Source organism: Phyllobates terribilis, unplaced genomic scaffold (assembly GCF_046119375.1).
Source record: "Phyllobates terribilis strain yellow unplaced genomic scaffold, ASM4611937v1 Scaffold_3__8_contigs__length_932513732, whole genome shotgun sequence".
NCBI classification, from domain to species: Eukaryota; Metazoa; Chordata; class Amphibia; order Anura; family Dendrobatidae; genus Phyllobates; species Phyllobates terribilis.
The window spans coordinates 874651473-874671465 of record NW_027362763.1 but is presented as its reverse complement, the minus strand read 5'-3'; the positions used below and the strand labels follow the sequence as shown (position 1 = coordinate 874671465).

The 19993-nt window shown below is 42.8% G+C and overlaps 1 protein-coding gene across 9 annotated transcripts in view; it reads left to right on the top strand.

Annotated features, from left to right (window-relative positions):
- The window catches only part of BIRC6 (baculoviral IAP repeat containing 6), a 288254-nt gene that overhangs the window by 71462 nt on the left and 196799 nt on the right, over window positions 1–19993 (top strand). For 7 of the 9 annotated variants that reach the window (XM_073672646.1, XM_073672640.1, XM_073672642.1 and 4 more), the window contains exons 25-36: window positions 1888–2199; window positions 2481–2580; window positions 2698–2912; window positions 3604–3812; window positions 3913–4256; window positions 6262–6481; window positions 8166–8299; window positions 12056–12193; window positions 12470–12597; window positions 13038–13169; window positions 16605–16820; window positions 19004–19187. In XM_073672646.1, the coding sequence (XP_073528747.1) occupies window positions 1888–2199; window positions 2481–2580; window positions 2698–2912; window positions 3604–3812; window positions 3913–4256; window positions 6262–6481; window positions 8166–8299; window positions 12056–12193; window positions 12470–12597; window positions 13038–13169; window positions 16605–16820; window positions 19004–19187 (2332 nt within the window). The remainder of the gene's footprint in view (window positions 1–1887; window positions 2200–2480; window positions 2581–2697; window positions 2913–3603; window positions 3813–3912; window positions 4257–6261; window positions 6482–8165; window positions 8300–12055; window positions 12194–12469; window positions 12598–13037; window positions 13170–16604; window positions 16821–19003; window positions 19188–19993) is intronic. The other 2 variants (XM_073672644.1, XM_073672641.1) reach the window with 2 other exon arrangements.

Genomic DNA, 19993 nt, shown 5'->3' with positions numbered 1-19993 from the left:
TTTTTTTCCCACTTTCTGCGTGCTTCAATAGTCTCCATAGGAGACTAGAAGCTGCAGTTATCTGATCGGCTCTGTTGCACAGAGGCGATGAGCAGATCGCCTTTGTGTAGCAGAAATGCTCACTTGCTATGAGCGCCGACCACTGGGTGGCTCATAGCAAGAGAGACATGACAACCACAGGCGTCTGCTGCAGACCCCGGGTTGTCTTGCCCACCCATTGGTGACCCGCGATCACTTGACGGGGTCACCGATGGGCGGGGCTAATGCCTCACTTCCGACGCGGCGCTGTTAAATGCCGCTGTCAGAGATTGACAGCTTCATTTAACTGGTTAACAGCCGTGGGAGAATCGTGATTCCACCCGCTGCTGTTGCGGCCACATGTCAGCTGTAATAATCAGCTGACATGTGCCCTGTTCCGTATGGGCTCAGCGCTGGAGCCCGTGCTGAACCAGGGGTGATGGCCTTGGGCGTACCAATACGCCCTGGGCCATTAAGGGGTTAATAGATCGTCCTGTGCACATAACCCGCCATTGTTCTTGGCTGCGCAATTCCTGTTTACACAGGATGATACACTACCGAGAACAATGATCTTTTGTGCCACACAAAAGATCGATTCACCTGACTATTGAACATTTTGATAGTTTAGTGGGTGATAGTCGTTCCTAGAAATAATCGCTCATAATAATCTTGCAGGGTAAATGGACCCTAAAGCCCTACTTACTTGTTGGCCTTATGGCCGTGTGGTCATCTGCTTTCTCGTCAACCTCTTACACACAGTACCTCTCTTGGCCGAGCGAGCCTGTGTTCTTTGAGAAAGCTGCCAGATATGTCTTTGACAGCAAAAGGTTTGATATCTGACATTCACAGTAGACTGTTGGCCGAACCCATTAATATCGACGGGTTCAGCTGAACCCAAAAATGCTTTGAGTCTGGCATTTTGATAGGTCGTTTTTCCTAATGATCTATCATGTTGTTCATCTGTGCTGTGGCAGACCTCTGTGTGGTCATCCTTTTACATACCCTATCACGCCCCCTATTGACCCAGTCTAAAGAGCTGAATGGAGAGGTATGAGGGGGTGTCAGTCTGAGTGGTTTTTTATTTTGGGTGCAGTGTATGACAATCTTATTTCTGCTACTAGAATGTCTCACACAAATATCATCCAAGGTGTCCTTTACACCAGAGTTTGGAGTGGCCGGTTACATTGACATCTTATGAACTGACTACCCTGTCTGTTTCCCTCTGTTCTATGTCACTTTTGTACACTTTTCCTTACGTCTCTTTTCTGAGGCTGAAAATCGTGTGTTAATCCTCTCCCGCCTAAGTTGATAGTTTCCACCTTCTCCGCAGTGTGGTATGCTGGCCACTAGATGTCAGCAATGCTTTTGTGGTATATTTGTATCCAATAACAGGAGTATTGCAAAAATATTAAAAACTACCCTCAAAAAAGAAATATATAAATGATAGATGTCTCTTCCTAATGATACATGCATACTCACTATTGCACTTTGTCTTGTGTAAGTCTTGGTTCACATGTAAAAACTGTTGTGTTTTTAGCTGCAATTTTCCAAAGTGGTGCCAATAAGCAGGGGTTGAATCCATTTATTGAACAGATATATAGAAAGTGAATGACAAAGGCAAATTTAGTATAGGTATTAGTAATGTCCAGGCTGATTTAGATCTCCGCCATCTCAGCTATGGTTGGATACAATGGATGTTTCCAGTATTCGCTCCCTTTAACACCAAGCAGCTGGACACCAGTAATAATCTGTATGATACATGTATTATGTCAGTATAAAATATTATGAAGAACTGTGTTTTAGCAGAAAGTTTGTTAAAAGTACAGTGTAATTGTTTGAAGTTTAAATATTCTGCTTTATTCTTTCCAGAAGGCAAAGCTGGAGGCCAAGTTACATCAGACCACAGCGGCCGCTGCCGCAGCTGCCTCCGCGGTGGGCCCAGTTCACAACTCTGTGCCTTCCAACCCTGTGGCTGCACCAGGGTTTTTCATCCATCCATCTGATGTCATTCCTCCCACCCCAAAAACGACTCCACTGTTTATGACCCCACCACTTACGCCACCTAACGAGGCTGTCAATGCCATCCATGCAGAACTTGCCCAGCTGTTCCCTGGCACAGTCATGGACTCTCCTCCAGCCATCCTTGCTGGACATGGCAAAAATGCTAGCAAATCTAGAGGGGTAAATAATTGTTTTAACTTCTTAATTAACTTTGTTTTTTTTCTGAGAAGTATTACTCATTACAGATTCCAGTGACGATACAAGACAGGAGAGCTGTGCCGTCTGTGAGGAAGGTTGTGCCAGTAAGCAGGCACTTCACAAAGATCACACAGATGTTTGTACCGAAGGGACCCTGTGCAGATTTATTGCTGCCCATGATTTACACAGCATGAATCTCCTGACAGGTTCCAATTATTATTATTTTTTTTTTTTTACTAATTTTTCAACATATTGTGTTTTAGACTCAACTAGGCTCGGGTCTGGCACTAGCGATCTCTCACGCTTCTCATTTCCTACAGCCGCCGCCTCATCAGTCCATTATTATTGAGAGAATGCATTCTGGTAAGAAGATTTAGGAATAAATGTGTTTTTTGTTTTTTCTTCAATTTGTTCCTCGATTGATGAAAAAACGTAATGTGTGACAATAACATTTGTTTTTATGTGATTTTGTGTCTTCAGGTGCTAGAAGATTTGTGACTCTAGATTTTGGCAGACCTGTGCTCCTCACGGATATTCTTATTCCCACCTGTGGTGATCTGGCCTCTTTATCAATTGACATATGGAGCTTGGGCGAAGAAGTTGATGGTAGAAGATTAGTCGTTGCAACGGACATCAGCACCCATTCACTCATTTTACATGACTTGTTACCACCGCCAGTTTGCAGGTTTATGAAGGTAAAGATTAAGCCTTAAAGTTGCCTTTTCTTTAGATCTAATGCTTTGCTCACAACATTTTTAGAAGTCCTCCGTTTAGTGTATGTGCTGAGAAAAGTTCCTGACAAATGATAAATGGAGACTGTTCAATTGCACCATGCGATTTAACATATATTAATGCAATGTAACTGGGGCTGGAATATTAGCCCCAGTTACAGGGGAATCCTCCTGCCTGTATAGTAGTGTTGTCTGGTCTCCTAGGACCCCACAGCTCCTACTCTCTTCCTTTACCGAGAGATCACATGACCTTGTTCAGCCCTGTGTATACTGTGATCAAGAAGGCAGAGATGGTAACAAATCATCTTTTCTCTATAGGGAGTCTGGCTGTGTCTGCCCGCTGGCTCCCACACCTGCATGATTGTGTGTAAGCAGCTTGCTCTGCATTGATATATTAGAATGTCAGTGAAAAGTGCGGACCGCCCGGACATTTAAAGTCTATGGGTGGTGTGGAAGTAGGTAAATGGCTTTCACAACTACATCTGGTCCTGCAATACACAAGTCCTCACATGGTTATGTTAGGAAAATAGAAAAGTTATAACTTTTGGAATCCAGTGGCTAAAAAAAAAAAAAAAAAAGAGTAAAGCAAAAACTGGCTTTCTGTAGTTCATTTATTCAACAATATATATGTATTATAATTTATTCTTTTTTACAGATTACAGTCATCGGACGGTATGGAAGTACAAATGCTCGGGCAAAGATCCCACTGGGCTTTTACTATGGCCATACCTATATATTACCTTGGGAAAGTGAGCTGAAACTAATGCATGACCCACTCAGAGGTGAAAATGAGTCTGCAAGTCAGCCAGAGGTAGACCAGCATCTTACCATGATGGTGGCCCTGCAGGAGGACATCCAGTGCAGGTTAGTGCTTCCGGTGCACTTGCAGCGCTCTCTAAACTGTTCTTTAGAAAGTAATATAGACCAATATATTAAACAGTCTGCTTCTTCCATTACTCCATAGATATAACTTGGCCTGCCACCGATTAGAGACTCTGCTGCAGAGCATTGACCTCCCCCCGCTGAACAGTGCCAACAACGCACAATATTTTCTAAGAAAGCCAGACAAAGCAGTTGAGGAGGACAGCAGAGTATTTTCTGCTTACCAAGACTGCATACAGCTTCAACTCCAGCTGAACCTGGCTCATCATGCTGTTCAGAGACTTAAAGTCGCCTTGGGCATGAGCAGGAAAACCCTGAGAGAGCAGTTTGACTCTCGAGAGCTGATTCACACATCAACTGAGCAACTTCGCACGATCATCCGTTACCTTCTGGACACCCTGCTTAGCCTTCTTCACTCCTCTAATGGTTAGTGGCTCCAGCTTTTTAAAGGGAATCTGTCACTCTGTTTTTGCTACTCCATGTGAGAGCAGCATGGTGTAGGGGCAGAGACTCTGTTCCCAGGAATGTGTCACTTCCTGGGCTGCTTGCAGTCATTTTGATAAATCTTTTTTCTGCTGCAGATCTAGCAGTTCTCTGAATGCTGAGCTCTGTATAACACCGCACACACCACTGATTGGCAGCTTTTTTTTGTCTATGTACTGGCTTTACAGAAAGCTGCCAATCGGTGGGACGGGCTTACTCAGAGGTCATGAAAATGTCTGGCTACCTGTAAGCAGGTTTACTAGTCCTCTGACAGTCTGCTGATTAAAATTGGATTTTATTTTAACTACAGGAAACTGCTCAGTAAGTGAAATATTGCTGGAATCACGGTCTCTATCTCCACATTATGCTTCTCTCAGATTTGGTGGCGAAAACTTGGTGACAGATTCCCTTTTAAAGAAGTTGTCTAGGTTTGAGAGCAAAGTCTGCAGTCACTCTGTGACAGCAGACCTCTGAATCATGACAGCGTGCGGTGTGCACTTTGTCATGATTCGTACTCTTAGCCATTGGTTACGAGCGAGCAGTCACATGACCGAATGTATGCGATATGTGGTCACATGCTGACTAGACTCGGTCTGCTTCTCTCAAATCACTTCTGTTGAGAGAGGCCAGATGAGACTAGTCGGCATGTGACTGCATCTATGCCAATGTCATAACTGCTTGCTCGCCCCAGCAATACCGGCGAATCATGACTTGGGTATTCTGGTTACAAGTAAACTGAGCAGCAGTACTCCATGTCAGGCAGCAGCCACAAAAGCAAACAAGATTTTAGGATGTATAAAAAGAAATAAAATCCAGCGATACCAATGTACTGTTACCCCTTTATAAATCACTGGAGAGGCCACATCTGGAATATGGGATCCAGTTTTGGGCTCCAAATTTTGAAAAGGATATTGAGAAGTTAGAGTTAGTTCAAAGGCTGCAACTAGATTATTACAAGGGATGGAAGGCCTCTCATATGATGATAGGTTGAAAAAGTTGAGTCTGTTTAGCTAAGAAAAACGACCCCTCAGAGGAGATCTCATTTACATGTATAAATATGTGTGGTCAGTACAAAGGACTAGAATATGACTTATTCCTTCCAAAGACCATACTAAGGACCAGAGGGCACTCATTATAGGTGGAAGAAAGGCGATTCCGGCACCTAAACAGGAAAGGGTTCTTTACAGTTAGAGCAGTCAGACTGTGGAATGCCCGACCACAAGAGGTAGTGATGGCCGACACTATAACAGCTTTTAAAATAGGGCTGGATGATTTCCTCAATACACATAACATTGTGGGTTACAGTTAAATTAGACAAAATGTTACCCCTATAGTAGTACATTTAATACGATTGCATAACTAGTATAATTAGGTTTGATCCAGGGTTCTAGGACTGATCGCCTTTTCTCGGGGTCAAGAAGGAATTTTTCCCCTGTGACACAAATTGGCTGAATGTGTCCTGGGGTTTTTGCCTTCTTCTGGATCAACAGATTTAGGCATAGGGATTTTAGTAATACCATTATTAGAATCACAAGAGTAATACAAAATATAAAACTAATTAAAAAATCATAAACTGGTTAATTTTTAATTGTAATAGTGCAGCAATCAGAAAAATGGTAATAATACATTTGTGAGGTCTCGTCCCAGTAAGTTAGTGTGTTAGTGTAGGGAGTACAATTGGGGGAGAAAGGTTGAACTGGATGGACCTAGGTCTTTATTCAACCTACGTTATTATGTTACTATGACAGTGTACACATCACACGCTGTCACGATTCAGAAGTTTTCAGTCTCATAGTGTGACTGCATGCTTTGCACTCAAACCTGTACAACCTCTTTAAAACCATGCAACAAATGCTTTGTCTTTATTGTGCAGACATGCTAGTGGGGGATTTTGTAGTCGGACAAACCTGTTACTTTTAATTGAGCAGATGTTTCTATTCCCTTGCAGGACATTCTGTGCCAGCAGTGCTCCAGAACACTTTCCATGCTCAGGCCTGTGAAGAGCTATTCAAGCACTTGTGTATAAGCGGAACCCCAAAAATTCGGTTACATACTGGCCTCCTCCTGGTACAGCTTTGTGGTGCAGAGAGGTGGTGGGGACAGTTTCTTTCCAATGTCCTGCAGGAACTCTACAACTCTGAACAGCTTCTAATCTTCCCTCAAGATCGGTAGGGTCATATTCGGTTATTGCCATTTTAAAATATGTATGAATAGCAAGAGTTGGGCTTTTTCATTTGACTTGATAGCAGATTCGATAGATGCATACAAACTCCTTGCAGATGTTGTCCTTAGTGGGATTTTAACCCAGGACCCCAGCGCTGCAATGCTAACCACTGGGCTTCCGTGCTGCATTTCCAATTTATTGCAGAGTTTTCTGCAACTGAAAATTTGTTCCTTTTACGTGAGTGGGGTTGTTTTAACCGCAAGCGATTTGGATTTCTGTATGCCTTATTTAAGAGAATGAAAAGAAATTTTATGCTTAAAAATGTACCCTGATCGTCTTTTCCACATATGTTTGAACTACTTGTTTGCTCTAATCTCGTGAGGCAAGTATTCCGTAATGGTGACCATATACTTCAGCTGTCAACGTAACTGTTGTTCACCTGGCAGCCGTTCCTTCCGTGCCTTACTTCCCCACCAAGTGCACAAGCGTGCTCAGCTTGGCAAAGCATGTATATTCTCAATGGGAAGACATCTCTTGTAGCAACTCTTCTCCATTAAGCGGAAACGTCACGTTATAGAGAAAACAGGAAAACAGCCTTATACCCGCAAAATAATATAAACAATCTTTACTAAATAGCATAAACAAGGTTTAGATAAAGCTTGGTTCACACAGTATAAAAGTGGAATCACATACAACAGGGAGTGGACAAGATGGTATGGAATTGGGGCAGGGTACAAAATATCATAAATGGTAAATTCTTTATCTGTAAGAGATAGAAATACCGCTAATCTGGCAGGGTCGGTATTCACATCTGGCAGGTAAGATTGTAGTATCATAAATATAGCTACTGTCATAAGGCATGCACAAAATGTAAAGTGAACAGGTGATTTAGACAACGCTAGAAATAGATGGGTGCAAAGTTAAAAGAATAGCAAGAATTCACCATGTAATAAAGGAAGACGGCATACCCGTGACTTGTCCTCTGCTGCTAGAAAGGCACTGGCCCCAGGCACACAAGCCTGCTCAGCTTGGCCAAGCGTGTTTATGTTCTTCATGGAAAGAGGGAAGTAAGATGCTGCCAGACACCTCTTGCCGCGATTCTTCTCCCTTATAGGAAAATCTTACTGACAGATTCATCTCCCAAACTATGTATATGCTCATGTGACTTTCAAAAGCAACTCGGCAATACCTTTGCTTGACCAGTCCATTCCCCCACTACTGAGAAATTAGTGTTTTGATATGAAAATGAGACTGAAGGACTATTTGTAGATCTGAAGCCTGTGCCAGTCATGCTCTATTTCACGCTTGACTGACAGCCTGTCTGCTGTGTGACTTCAGGTGTAGAAGTCTACAGTCAAGCATGCTGGGCGGGGAATAGATCTGGAGTGACAGAGGCATCACATCTACAAATAGCTCCTTAGCCTCATTTGCATGTCAAATAAAGCATTGATTTCTCAGTAACAAAGGAACAGACTGTGTATGTAAATATATTGTTGGAGTTGTCTTTCAAAGAGCTACATGCACATATTAATAGTATGGGGGGTGAAATCCTGCTGACAGATTCCATACAAGAGGAAAGGATGAAGTATGGTTAAACCCCCTCACATTGGGATCTATAACAAAATCAACTGATTAAGGATGGTTGTTTTTTTTTTAGTTGTCTTAATTTAACTTCACTTTTTTTTCAGAGTCTTCATGCTACTCTCTTGCATAGGCCAAAGATCACTTAGTAACAGTGGAGTCCTGGAAAGTTTGTTAAATCTTCTAGACAGTCTATTGTCACCTCTACAACCACATCTCCCTGTGTACCGTCGAGTTGAAGGTAACTCCTATACTTTTATTATTGGGAGTAAGAGATTTATTCATGGAGTTAGGGCTAACTCATTAGTTAACCTGAACCTTCTCCCAGCCCCGCTCTCCTTGAATGAAGAATTACTCTTTTAACACACACACATAGGGAGAGACTTGTCACTCCAGAGAAGCAGGGCGCGGCTTTTATATGTACGTTTTGTCTGAAATGATGCAGCAATTCAGAGTTAAACATGGCTTTCTGAATTGCCTGAGCCGGACCTGGATTCATGCTGTCTGTGGTTCAGGCTACATGATTCAGCTGTTGGGTCCTCTTAAGCCAAGCACAATCCAGTTACTGGTTTTGGTTTCGGCAGTAAGAACAATCATTGCTGTCTGATGCTTCATCACCCTGGACTTGTACAATCTCAGAATAAGAGGCTTGCTGCTGAACCACCAAAATATATGTTAAAAGCAGTGCTTCATGTCTATATGGCAAATTACCGTGAATAATGGAAGGGCTATGGTTTCCATTGTACTTTAAAGGGGGGTCTCAAATTTCATAGTAAATTGTCTCAAAAGCTTAATCTGCTTGTGAATAACAAAATCATTATTGCTTACCAACCGTTGCAGTTGCTGTTCCCTGATGCTCTTTGTTGACATTGTTGCAGCAGTGACATCCTGCCTACAGCATGTGACTGCTGCAGCCAATCACTGGGCTCAGCGGTCATGCGTAGATAGATGTCACAAGATTGCTGAGCCTGGTGATTGATGATCACTCATGTCAACAAATAGGCATTGTAGCAACTAGAGGCAACGAAAGCTTGATCAGATTCAAAATATAAAAAAAAAACAATTGAGACATTTTACTGTGAATTTGGATGGCACATTTAAAAAGAACCTGTAGCTACACACTGTGATCCAAAGTTACCACATCTAATAGGTTATCTAACCATCATATTGTACTTAAAGGAGTTTTGTGATACCTATAATGCCCTTTACGAATATCTTTCTGTAAGCCATAACCAATTTTCTAGTTAGCTTTATTAGGCATCAGGGGGCATCACTGTGGTCACTTACCACAGCTACTGTCACCGCCGTCCATTTATGTTGTGCTGTTATAGAGGGGTGATGGAGAATTATTATTATTTATGGTTATAGCGCATTTATTCCATGGAGCTTTACATGTGAAAAAGGGGTGTACCTACAAAAACAATTACAGTAATCTTGAACAAAACGTGACGACGACTGGTACAGGAGGAGCGAGGACCCTGCCCGCGAGGGCTCAGTCTACGAGGGATGGGTGAGGATACAGTAGGTGAGGGTAGAGCTGGTCGTGCTGCGATATGGTGGAGCAAGGGTTACTGCAGGTTGTAGGCTTGTCAGAAGAGGTGGGTCTTCAGCTTTCTTATAAAGGTTTCAACAGTAGGCAATAGTCTGATATGTTGGGGTAGAGATTTCCAGAGTAGGGGGGATGCATAGGAGAAATCTTGTATGCGATTGTGGGAGGAGGAGATAAGAGGGGAGTAGAGAAGGAGATCTTGTGAGGATTGGAGGTTGCGTGCAGGTATGTATCTGGAGACTAGGTCACAGATGTATGGAGGAGACTGGTTGTGGATGGCTTTGTATGCCATGGTTAGGGTTTTGAACTGGAGTCCCTGGGCAATAGGGAGCCAGTGAAGGGATTGACAGAGAGGAGAGGCTGGGGAATAGTGGGGGGGACAGGTGGATTATTTGGGCAGCAGAGTTTTAGGATAGATTGGAGGGGTGCGAGAGTGTTGGAAGAGAGGTTGCAGTAGTCGAGGCAGGAGATGAGGGTGTGCAGTAGTGTTTTTGCAGATTCGTGGTTGAGGAATGTGCGGATCCGGGAGATATTTTTGAGTTGGAGTCTGCAGGAAGTGGAAAAGGCTTGGATATGTGGTTTGAAGGAGATAACAAAGTCCAAGGTTACCCCAAGGCAGCGAGCTTGCGGGACTGGGGAGAGAACAGCCATTGACGTTCATAGATAGGTCAGATGGGGGGGGGGGATGAATGAGATGGCGGAAAGATGATGAATTCAGTTTTATCCATGTTAAGTTATAGAAATCTATCAGAGAAGAAGGATGAAATAGCGGACAGACATTGTGGGATTTTGGTTAGTAGGGAGGAGATTTCTGGGCTGGAGAGGTAAATCTGTGTGTCATCAGCATAGTGGTGATACTGAAAGCCATGCGGCTCTGAGCTGTCCCGGCTGAAGGTGTAGATGGAGAAGAGCAGGGACCCTAGAACTGAACCTTGGGGGACACCGACAGATAGGGAGCAAGATGAGGACGTGGTGTGTGAATGGGAGACACTGAATGTCCTGTCTGTTAGGTATGAAGAGATCAAAGATAGGGCCAAGTCTGTGATGCCGAGAGATGATAGTCTGTAGAAAGAGGGAATGGTCTATTGTGTCAAAGGCAGATGACAGGTCTAGGAGGAGGACAGAGTAGTGTCGCTTGGATTTGGCTTTTAGTAGGTCGTTGGTGACTTTAGTCAGGACAGTTTCAGTAGAATGGTGCAGTCGGAAGCCAGATTTGAGGCGGTCAAAGAGCAGGAGGAGAGGTGGGAGGGCAGTTCAAGGTGGACATGTTGTTCCAGTAGTTTTGAGGCATAGGGGAGAAGTGACATGGGGCGATAGCTTGTCAGAGAGGATGGGTCAAGGGAGGGCTTTTTGAGGATGGGTATGATCAACCGTAGCTTCAGTAGCCACAACACTTGATAACTGTCCTCATCTTCAGTAGCCACCTGCATCTTTAGTGGCCACCACCACTTCTGTTCCTGCTACCTGCATCCGTCTTTTTCCCTTAAATGAGACGTCCTCAGAGTGGTGATAGAAGCTGTGAAAAATGGCAGCAGGGCCGTCCTCCTGTGACAGATGCTGGGAAAGGAAGTTGTTTCTGTGCTCTCTGGAGTCACGACAAACCATTAGTATGGATAAAAATGTAGGTTTATGGTCTACGCGTTTCAGACTCCACTGACTCCTTCCTCAGGACAACCATACACAACCACTTATTATGTATGGTTGTCCTGAGGAAGGAGTCGGTGGACTGTGAAACGCGTAGACAATAAACCTACATTTTTATCCATACTAATGGTTTGTCGTGACTCCAGAGAGCACAGAAACAACTTCCTTTCCCATCATCCATCTCAGACATATCCATAGGAAGCTGCAGCATCTGTAGTCCAGGCTTTATAGGTGTTGTCCCACACAACCCTACTAGGTGAGCAATTTTTAATACTTCTGTAACAATTGTTAATTGGATAAGACCCTATTGTACTCTTGCACTTTTCCATATCCTCCAGTGAAGTCCCTCTTGAGACTCTCCTCAAAAGACACATCACAGGATAGAATGTAAGAAAATGATAGCTTTAGGGATTAGCTGTACAGGGAGAAAGGTAAGGAATTTTATAATGAAGCAAATAAAAAAAAGTTGATAGGACTTAGAGATATTTATAAAGGACATTATAGGTATTGGACCACCCCTTTGAAGAAAAAGGGTGTTAGACAGCTCTGCCGAGGCTTTCACTGGCTTCTTCTGAGGCACAATCATAGTTGAATGCTATCACAATGAGCAATTCATCTCAAGCGATTGGCATTTTCACCACTTGTATCAAGTTTTTATTCATCAATTTACTTATAAAATTGATGAAAACCAAATACCACCCTTCAAGTATGAGAAGTCACATAATTAGACTTTTTGTATAGCTGAAAGCTACAGGGGCGTGATAAACCATATACTACAATTATAGTTCATGTCTCTTTCCATAGGGGTCCTAGACATTCCAATGATAAGCTGGGTGGTCATGCTGGTTTCTCGTTTACTGGATTATGTCGCCACCGTAGAGGATGAAGCTGCAGCCTCCAAAAAACCTTTAAACGGCAAAGATCGGGAGAGGTTCCTCTCAGGTATTTGGGGGGCGGGAGAAGTGTTTAACTTTCAAACCTCTTGCATTTTGCCTTCACAGTACATGGGTAATGAAAATGTATTGGATTTTGAACCTCATTCCTGTTCAGGTTATTGATCAGAAGGAATAAGGATAACCATTTTCATTGCTGCCTGTTATGGGGAGAAAATGATAATTACTGAAAGTTGTCTGTATTGTTGGAGAACATATGCGAATACTTGTTTCAAGAAGACGTGGCCAATTGGAAGCTATAGCCATTGAATTTTCTCTTCTACAGGCAATCAGTGGAGTTTTATAAATAATAGTCTGCACACACAAAGTCTGAACAGGTCAAGCAAAGGAAACAGCAGCTTGGATAGGCTTTACTCTAGGAAGATCAGGAAACAGCTTGTTCACCACAAGCAGGTAATCTGTATGGTGTGGAATCTACGTTGCATGTTTAAGGCCTTTTCATCCAGCATAGCCTTTCTCCTTTAAGATCTATTTGTGGCTTTGGCAAACGTTCAATGATATGCAAAAATGTACTGTTTGGATCTGGCCCTAGCTAATGTTTACTTGCAGCTCCTAAAGTTTTGCAACATTTTTGAAGTTACAGAAAAGTATGTTTTTTGTTGCCCTAAAAAAAGTGAACTTGACTTGGCTAACGATTCAACACACCTGGTAAGTTCAGCGCTATAGTCAGTTTTTGGTGCCTGAGGAAGTGCTCTTGAAATCCACGGCACTTTAACATGTTACCCAGTTTTTCTCTGTAACAACTGACACTGACTATTCAGACAGTGCTTGGGATCACTAGTGTAGCTGTCACAAGTTATTTATATCATTTAATAAATTAACTTTTCTTCTAGCAACTTAACCTACTAAAGGCGAAACAGAAGGCTTTAGTAGAGCAAATTGAAAAAGAGAAAATACAGAGCAACAAAGGATCTTCCTACAAGCTGCTGGTGGAACAAGCAAAGCTTAAACAGGCTACTTCTAAGGTGAGAAGGCTTTCCAGCTCCTACCTCCCAGCTAATGCTAGGTTGTCAGTAACCCTTCACACTGATAGGACTTTGCATCAAGAAAACTACAAAACATTAAGGGGAACCATATTTTCAAGTAACTTTTCAGAACAAGCTGTCCTGTGTGTGAACCTGAGGAATGCCCTAGCGGTAGTAATGGCAGATACTGTAACGGCATTTAAAAATGGGCTGGATGCTTTTCTCGCAGCAAATGGCATTGTGGGTTATAAATAATTTGACGATCGAGAATGTAGAACTGGTGAAAAAGGTTGAACTTGATGGACCTTTGTCTTTTTTCAACTTCTATAATTATGTTGCATTATTTGTCCTTTATATGATTTGTATCCTGCATCTCTTTTAATTTGCAATTGACTCTGAGCTAGTGGATTGAGGCTAGCTGCAATGATGTCTCCCGTACCCAGCACAACACACACAGAGGTATTCCTGCTCTTCATTCCTCCACACTGGTGCTGTTCATGACTTTGTACTAAGGAAAGTGTACAGCAGTACTGAGCAGTGTAGATGTGAATCCATCTCTGGGGTGAGGTAAAAGACTTGTTTACAAGATCATGCTGAGCTTTCTAACTCCCACCCCTCTCCACATAGTACACTGCTCAAAAAAATAAAGGGAACACTCAAATAACACATCCTAGATCTGAATGAATGAAATATTCTCATTGAATACTTTGTTCTGTACAAAGTTGAATGTGCTGACAACAAAATCACACAAAAATCATCAATGGAAATCAAATTTATTAACCAATGGAGGCCTGGATTTGCAGTCACCCCCAAAGTTAAAGTGGAAAAACACACTACAGGCTGATCCAACTTTGATGTAATGTCCTTAAAACAAGTCAAAATGAGGCTCAGTATTGTGTGTGGCCTCCACGTGCCTGTATGACCTCCCTACAATGCCTGGGCATGCTCCTGATGAGGTTGCGGATGGTCTCCTGTGGGATCTCCTCCCAGACCTGGACTAAAGCATCCGCCAACTCCTGGACAGTCTGTGGTGCAACGTGATATTGGTGGATGGAGCGAGACATGATGTCCCAGATGTGCTCAATTGGATTCAGGTCTGAGGAACGGGCGGGCCAGTCCATAGCTTCAATGCCTTCATCTTGCAGGAACTGCTGACACACTCCAGCCACATGAGGTCTGGCATTGTCCTGCATTAGGAGGAACCCAGGGCGAACCGCACCAGCATATGGTCTCACAAGGGTCTGAGGATCTCATCTCGGTACCTAATGGCAGTCAGGCTACCTCTGGCGAACACCAAGAGGGCTGTGTGGCCCTCCAAAGAAATGCCACCCCACACCATTAGTGACCCACTGCCAAACCGGTCATGCTGAAGGATGTTGCATTCAGCAGATCGCTCTCCACGGCGTCTCCAGACTCTCACATCTGTCATATGTGCTCAGTGTGAACCTGCTTTCATCTGTGAAGAGCACAGGGCGCCAGTGGCGACTTTGCCAATCCTGGTGTTCTGTGGCAAATGCCAAGCGTCGTGCATGGTGTTGGGCTGTGAGCACAACCCCCATCTGTGGACTTTGGGCCCTCATACCACCCTCATGGAGTCGGTTTCTAACAGTTTGTGCAGACACATGCAGTTTTGTGCAGACACATGCACATTTGTGGCCTGCTGGAGGTCATTTTGCCGGGCTCTGGCAGTGCTCCTCCTGTTCCTCCTTGCACAAAGGTGGAGGTAGCGGTCCTGCTGCTGGGTTGTTGCCTTCCTACGGCCCCCTCCACGTCTCCTGGTGTACTGGCCTGTCTCCTGGTAGTGCCTCCAGCCTCAGGACACTTATCTGACAGACACAGCAAACCTTCTTGCTACAGCTCGCATTGCTGTGCCATCCTGGATGAGCTGCACTACCTGAGCAACTTCTGTGGGTTGTAGAGTCCGTCTCATGCTACCACGAGTGTGAAAGCACAATCAACATTAAAAAGTGACCAAAACATCAGCCAGAAAGCATTGGTACTGAGATGTGGTCTGTGGTCCCCACCTGCAGAATCACTCCTTTATTGAGGGAGTCTTGATAATTGCCAATAATTTCCATCTATTCTCTATTCCATTTGCACAACAGCATGTGAAATTGATTGTCAATCAGTGTTGCTCCCTAAGTGGACAGTTTGATTTCACAGAAGTTTGATTTACTTGGAGTTATATTCTGTTAAGTGTTCCCTTTATTTTTTTGAGCAGTGTATAATAGGACGTGTAGTGTGACACCTTACTGTGCTGGCAGTCCATCATAGTCTTGAGCAAGACAGAGTTGAGCTGTTTTTTTCATAGCGGTTGGTTAGTTTAGGAGGCCCTAGAGAGGCTTATAAAAAGCAGATGTCTGTGATAAAATGTTATAAAGTTTATTATTCACACGTACTATTAATTGCTGAAAAGTTTGTGGAAAGTACAGGTCCTTTCTAACATTTTCAAGCAAAATGTCGTTTTTTTTGTACAAATTGTGCCATAATTCTGTCTCACTCCCTTAACCCTCATTCACGCTAGTTTTCTTTTCTTGATTATACCATTAAAAAAAAGACCGATTTCCATCTGTGTGCTGGATCAGGTTTTCATTCATGTTTGGGCTCATTGTGGCATTTGTTTCTCGTGTAGTAAAAAATATTTTTTTTAACCTACTCATTAAACAGTAAAAACTAACAGCATTTGTGTGATGCACTAGTGGCATCTATGAGCTGTTAGTGTATTCATGGAGCAATTGCTGAGTAAAATGGTCCTGTCCCTTTTTGCAGACTCAAGGGGCCCAAAATCATCAAACTAGGCATCATTAACGCCTTTCTTGAGGAGATGAGCTGGAGTCAGACGCTCCTATTGAATCAGGAGCATCAGACGAGCAGTGTACACCTCTGTATGCGCCTCAAAACAAATCCTACTCTAGTCTTTACTGGAGTGAGATTTGTGGAGTAGTGAATGCAGTCACTCTTCATGCCCCCAGCTGCACCCACTTTGTCAGAGCTGGGTGAAAATGGCATGCGAACGCCAAAAGCCACAACATTTTAGCGCAGCTTTGAGTTGTGCCAAAAATTATGCAACTTTTTAAAGCTTTTGACACCAGAATACTGATGTAAAAGCTTTGCTGAATCGGGCCCTTAGTCCACAAAAGAAAAAACCTAGATGTGTGAACTTGCCTATAGACTAATGTGTTCATGCTTTATCTGTGGAAAAACATTTATATGAAAAACAGATGTCTGAATGGGGCCTCTGGAGCTGCTACTAATCTTTCTTACTGCCCTAAATGACACGTGGACCATAGTGCACTGCTGGTAAGTATGACCACTGTGAGGGTCGTTTGCTCAGAAACGTGTCAATATAAGACAGAAGAGAGCCAATCAATGTATGATGCATTTGCTACTTTTGTGAAGCTAGAATTAATCTTACTTTTTGTTTCCCTTCCACAGCACTTTAAAGACTTGATACGTCTACGCCGCACCGCTGAATGGCCGCGGTCTGCTCAAGACACAGAAGTATCTGCAGCGAAAGAGAGCCCAGAAATTGAGCCTCTGCCCTTCACGTTGGCACATGAGCGTTGTATTTCTGTTGTGCAGAAACTAGCTCTTTTCCTCCTATCTATGGACTTCACTTGTCACGCTGATCTGCTGCTGTTTGTCTGCAAGGTACCAGTATTAAAAATGAATTCTGCTAATACAATGTCATGTAATTTGGACACATTTTACAGTACATACTGCTTCATGATGCGGAACCATGCTAATAATAAAAGATCCTACACAGTTAATGTAAATGGTACTTTCTCTTTTGAATACCAAATTCCCTGTAAAACAGTTCTACGTATAGATTGACTCTTTTCTTACGGATTCTAAGTTGCTGCCTACTAAGGCCTACATTCACCATTCTGCTGGTTGCAGAGCCACCTCTGGTGAGAGGGCAAGCAAAGGAGCCAAAAAGCCACTCTGCTTTGGCCAGGACATCTAGATACAGAGCCACTTCCAAAGCTTTGCCGTAGTTAAAGGATAGAAAGGATATGACATTTGGGCAAGGTTTGTCACATTCTTCTTAAACGATAAATTCTGGAGTTTTTTAATGGGTAAAACTTCAAAAACTTTTCTACACCAAAAACGTGTTTCTTGGCAGGGAGAAATGCTGTATAAAATAAGCTCCTTTCTTATTGCGTTTTTGATGTATTTATTCCCTAGCCATTAGTATGGGTGAAAAACGCTGAAAGGTTTGAAATAATGCAGATTTGTAACTGCTTCAAATCTGCAAGGAAAAAATAAGCAATGTGTGCATGAGATTTCAGATATTTCGTTTCACTTTTTTACAGTAAAGCACTGTTGTTACTTGATATTTTTTTGTTTTCCCTTGTGGCAAAGACACAATGTGTGAACAATCCCAAACTGTTTAGCTCAGCTGCTGTAATAGAATAATGCAATGAGGCAGTTTTATTTTCTTCCTCTGCACTAATCACTGTACACTGCCCTGCATACTAGAGTAAGTCACGAGCTGAGTTTACAAGGAATGCTGGGGGATTTCAGCTCTAATGCCATCAAGATTGTAAATATAGCTCTCCATTTTAGTACAGCCTGTAATTACAGATGAGTACTAGATAGATCAATTCTGAACTGTTAGATTGTATCTGAAGGTGGAGGTATGTAACACAGCAGGGTTACAATATATGGGATTCATCTCACGGTTATTGTATATGCACACTGTCAGGAGCCGCTGCGGGTTTGAAGCTGCGTGTTATTCCACAGTGTCTGGGCCGCAGGCGGCTCCTGACAGTATGCACATACCCTTAGACTATACAACCTACACGGAACAACCGGTGTCACTGAACGACCACCGTCCGGTGAATATTTACTGATCATCTGTTTTCACAGACAGACGGGGCATCAAATTAAACTGATCGATCTGTAGCACATCGTTATAGGCTGCCATTGTTCCCTGCAGGATAAGTCCTGTTTACACAGGACAATGTGCTGCCGAGAGCGATGATATTTTATGCAGCTCAAAAGATTATTTAACCCGATGGATGAGCATTTTCCCTTTTTCATCGCGTGATCGGCAATGTATTTAACTGGAAAGATTATCCTGGAAGGAGCGTTGTTAATACTTGTTCATGGTTAACGTTAATTGTAAATGCAGCTTTAGGCCAACTTAAGGCCTTAAAGGTTATTGCTCCTCAGGATATTTATGGGATACTGACATTATGTTACAAGTGTCTGTATAGGTCAGGATTTCAATTCTAGGACTTTGACATAGTGGGTGATAATGGGACTCCAGATAGAAGCTGAGGTGGTCACATAACCGCTGCTCTCTCCATTGTAGGTTATGTGAGTTATGGAAACAGCTTGGTGTTGAACAGTGAGGAATCCACAAATCTGGGTATATTCGAGACGGCTGGGGCTGCACCGTTTAGCATCTTAGGCCCCTTCTTTTAAGTGCACATCCAGAGTAGAAGCAGATGGCAGATTGGCTGTTTCAGTTTAGTTTTGTTGCGTTCATCAGAACAATTTCCTGATGAAAATATTTCCCATTAGCATCCTCTCTATATTCTTTACACTTGATGACCATACTATACGGACAGTCCTTAATATTCACACCTCTAGGTGCTGTGTATGGATAATGGCAGTGCTATGGTTTTGTGGCAGGTAAGTGATTTCCTACTGCTTACAACTCTTCTTGAATTTGTATGTATAGTTACCAGAGGAGAGATCTGTGTTGGTTGGCTCATTGAATGATTTACCAGTGCCTGTTTTTTTTTTTTTTTCTTACACACTTGATACATTTTTTTTATTTTAGTATGACACCTTTTTGTGTATTGATTTTTGTAAATAATTAGGTTCTTGCCAGAATTGCAAATGCTACCCGTCCAACTATACATTTGTGTGAGGTTGTGAATGAACAACAGCTGGAAAGACTTCTACTACTGTTGGTTGGCACAGACTTCAACAGAGGAGACATTTCTTGGGGTGGTGCCTGGGCTCAATACTCTTTGACGTGCATGCTCCAGGACATCCTAGCAGGTACAGGAAAATACATCTGATGTTCCTTTCTTTAATTGTGATTTGATTCATAATCCAGTTTTTATTCTTCCTGATCGTACACTGTTCTTTCAAGGGTGTGTCCACTACTTTTTAAATGTTAACAGGGTAGGAGTCCTTATGAATTGAAAGAAGCAATATTTTAACACTGGAGTCCACTGCTCTCCGCCAAGACAAAAAGTGATGACATTACAACCTGGTGGTTTTAGCATCATCACTTTAAGTGTCATGAAACTCCTGATCATCAGTCACCTGACCAGTGCAGGCAATTAGTAGCCTCATGGGTCGGGTGACTGGTGGCAATGGCAGTACTGTTTTGGTAATTGCAGCATTTTTCTACTCACTTCAGTAGAAAAGTGCTGCAATAGCCACAATAACTGGTACTGTGTATATTTTGTGCCATGGTCTCTTCAAAGTGTTAGTTGTTAGGTGATAAGGCTATGTGCCCACGATGCAGAATTGAAGCAGAAAATTTCTGCAGCGTTTCTGCATGTTCTTGGCAGTAAAAAACTCGTGCGGATTTTACATTCGTTTTTGCAGCGGATTTGCCTTGCGTTTTTCAAATGCATTGGAACCTCAAATCCGCATGCAGAAGCTCACAAATAATGGACATGCTGCGGATTTTTCCGCTGCGGAAAATTCCGCAGCATGGGCACAGAACATGCAGATTTTCATTGGGCACCATAGGGCATGGATTACCAAGCGTTTTGCAAGTGTTTACGCTGCGGAAATTCTGCATCAAAAACGCTTGAAAAATGCATAGTGGGCACTCAGCCTAAGAATTGAAC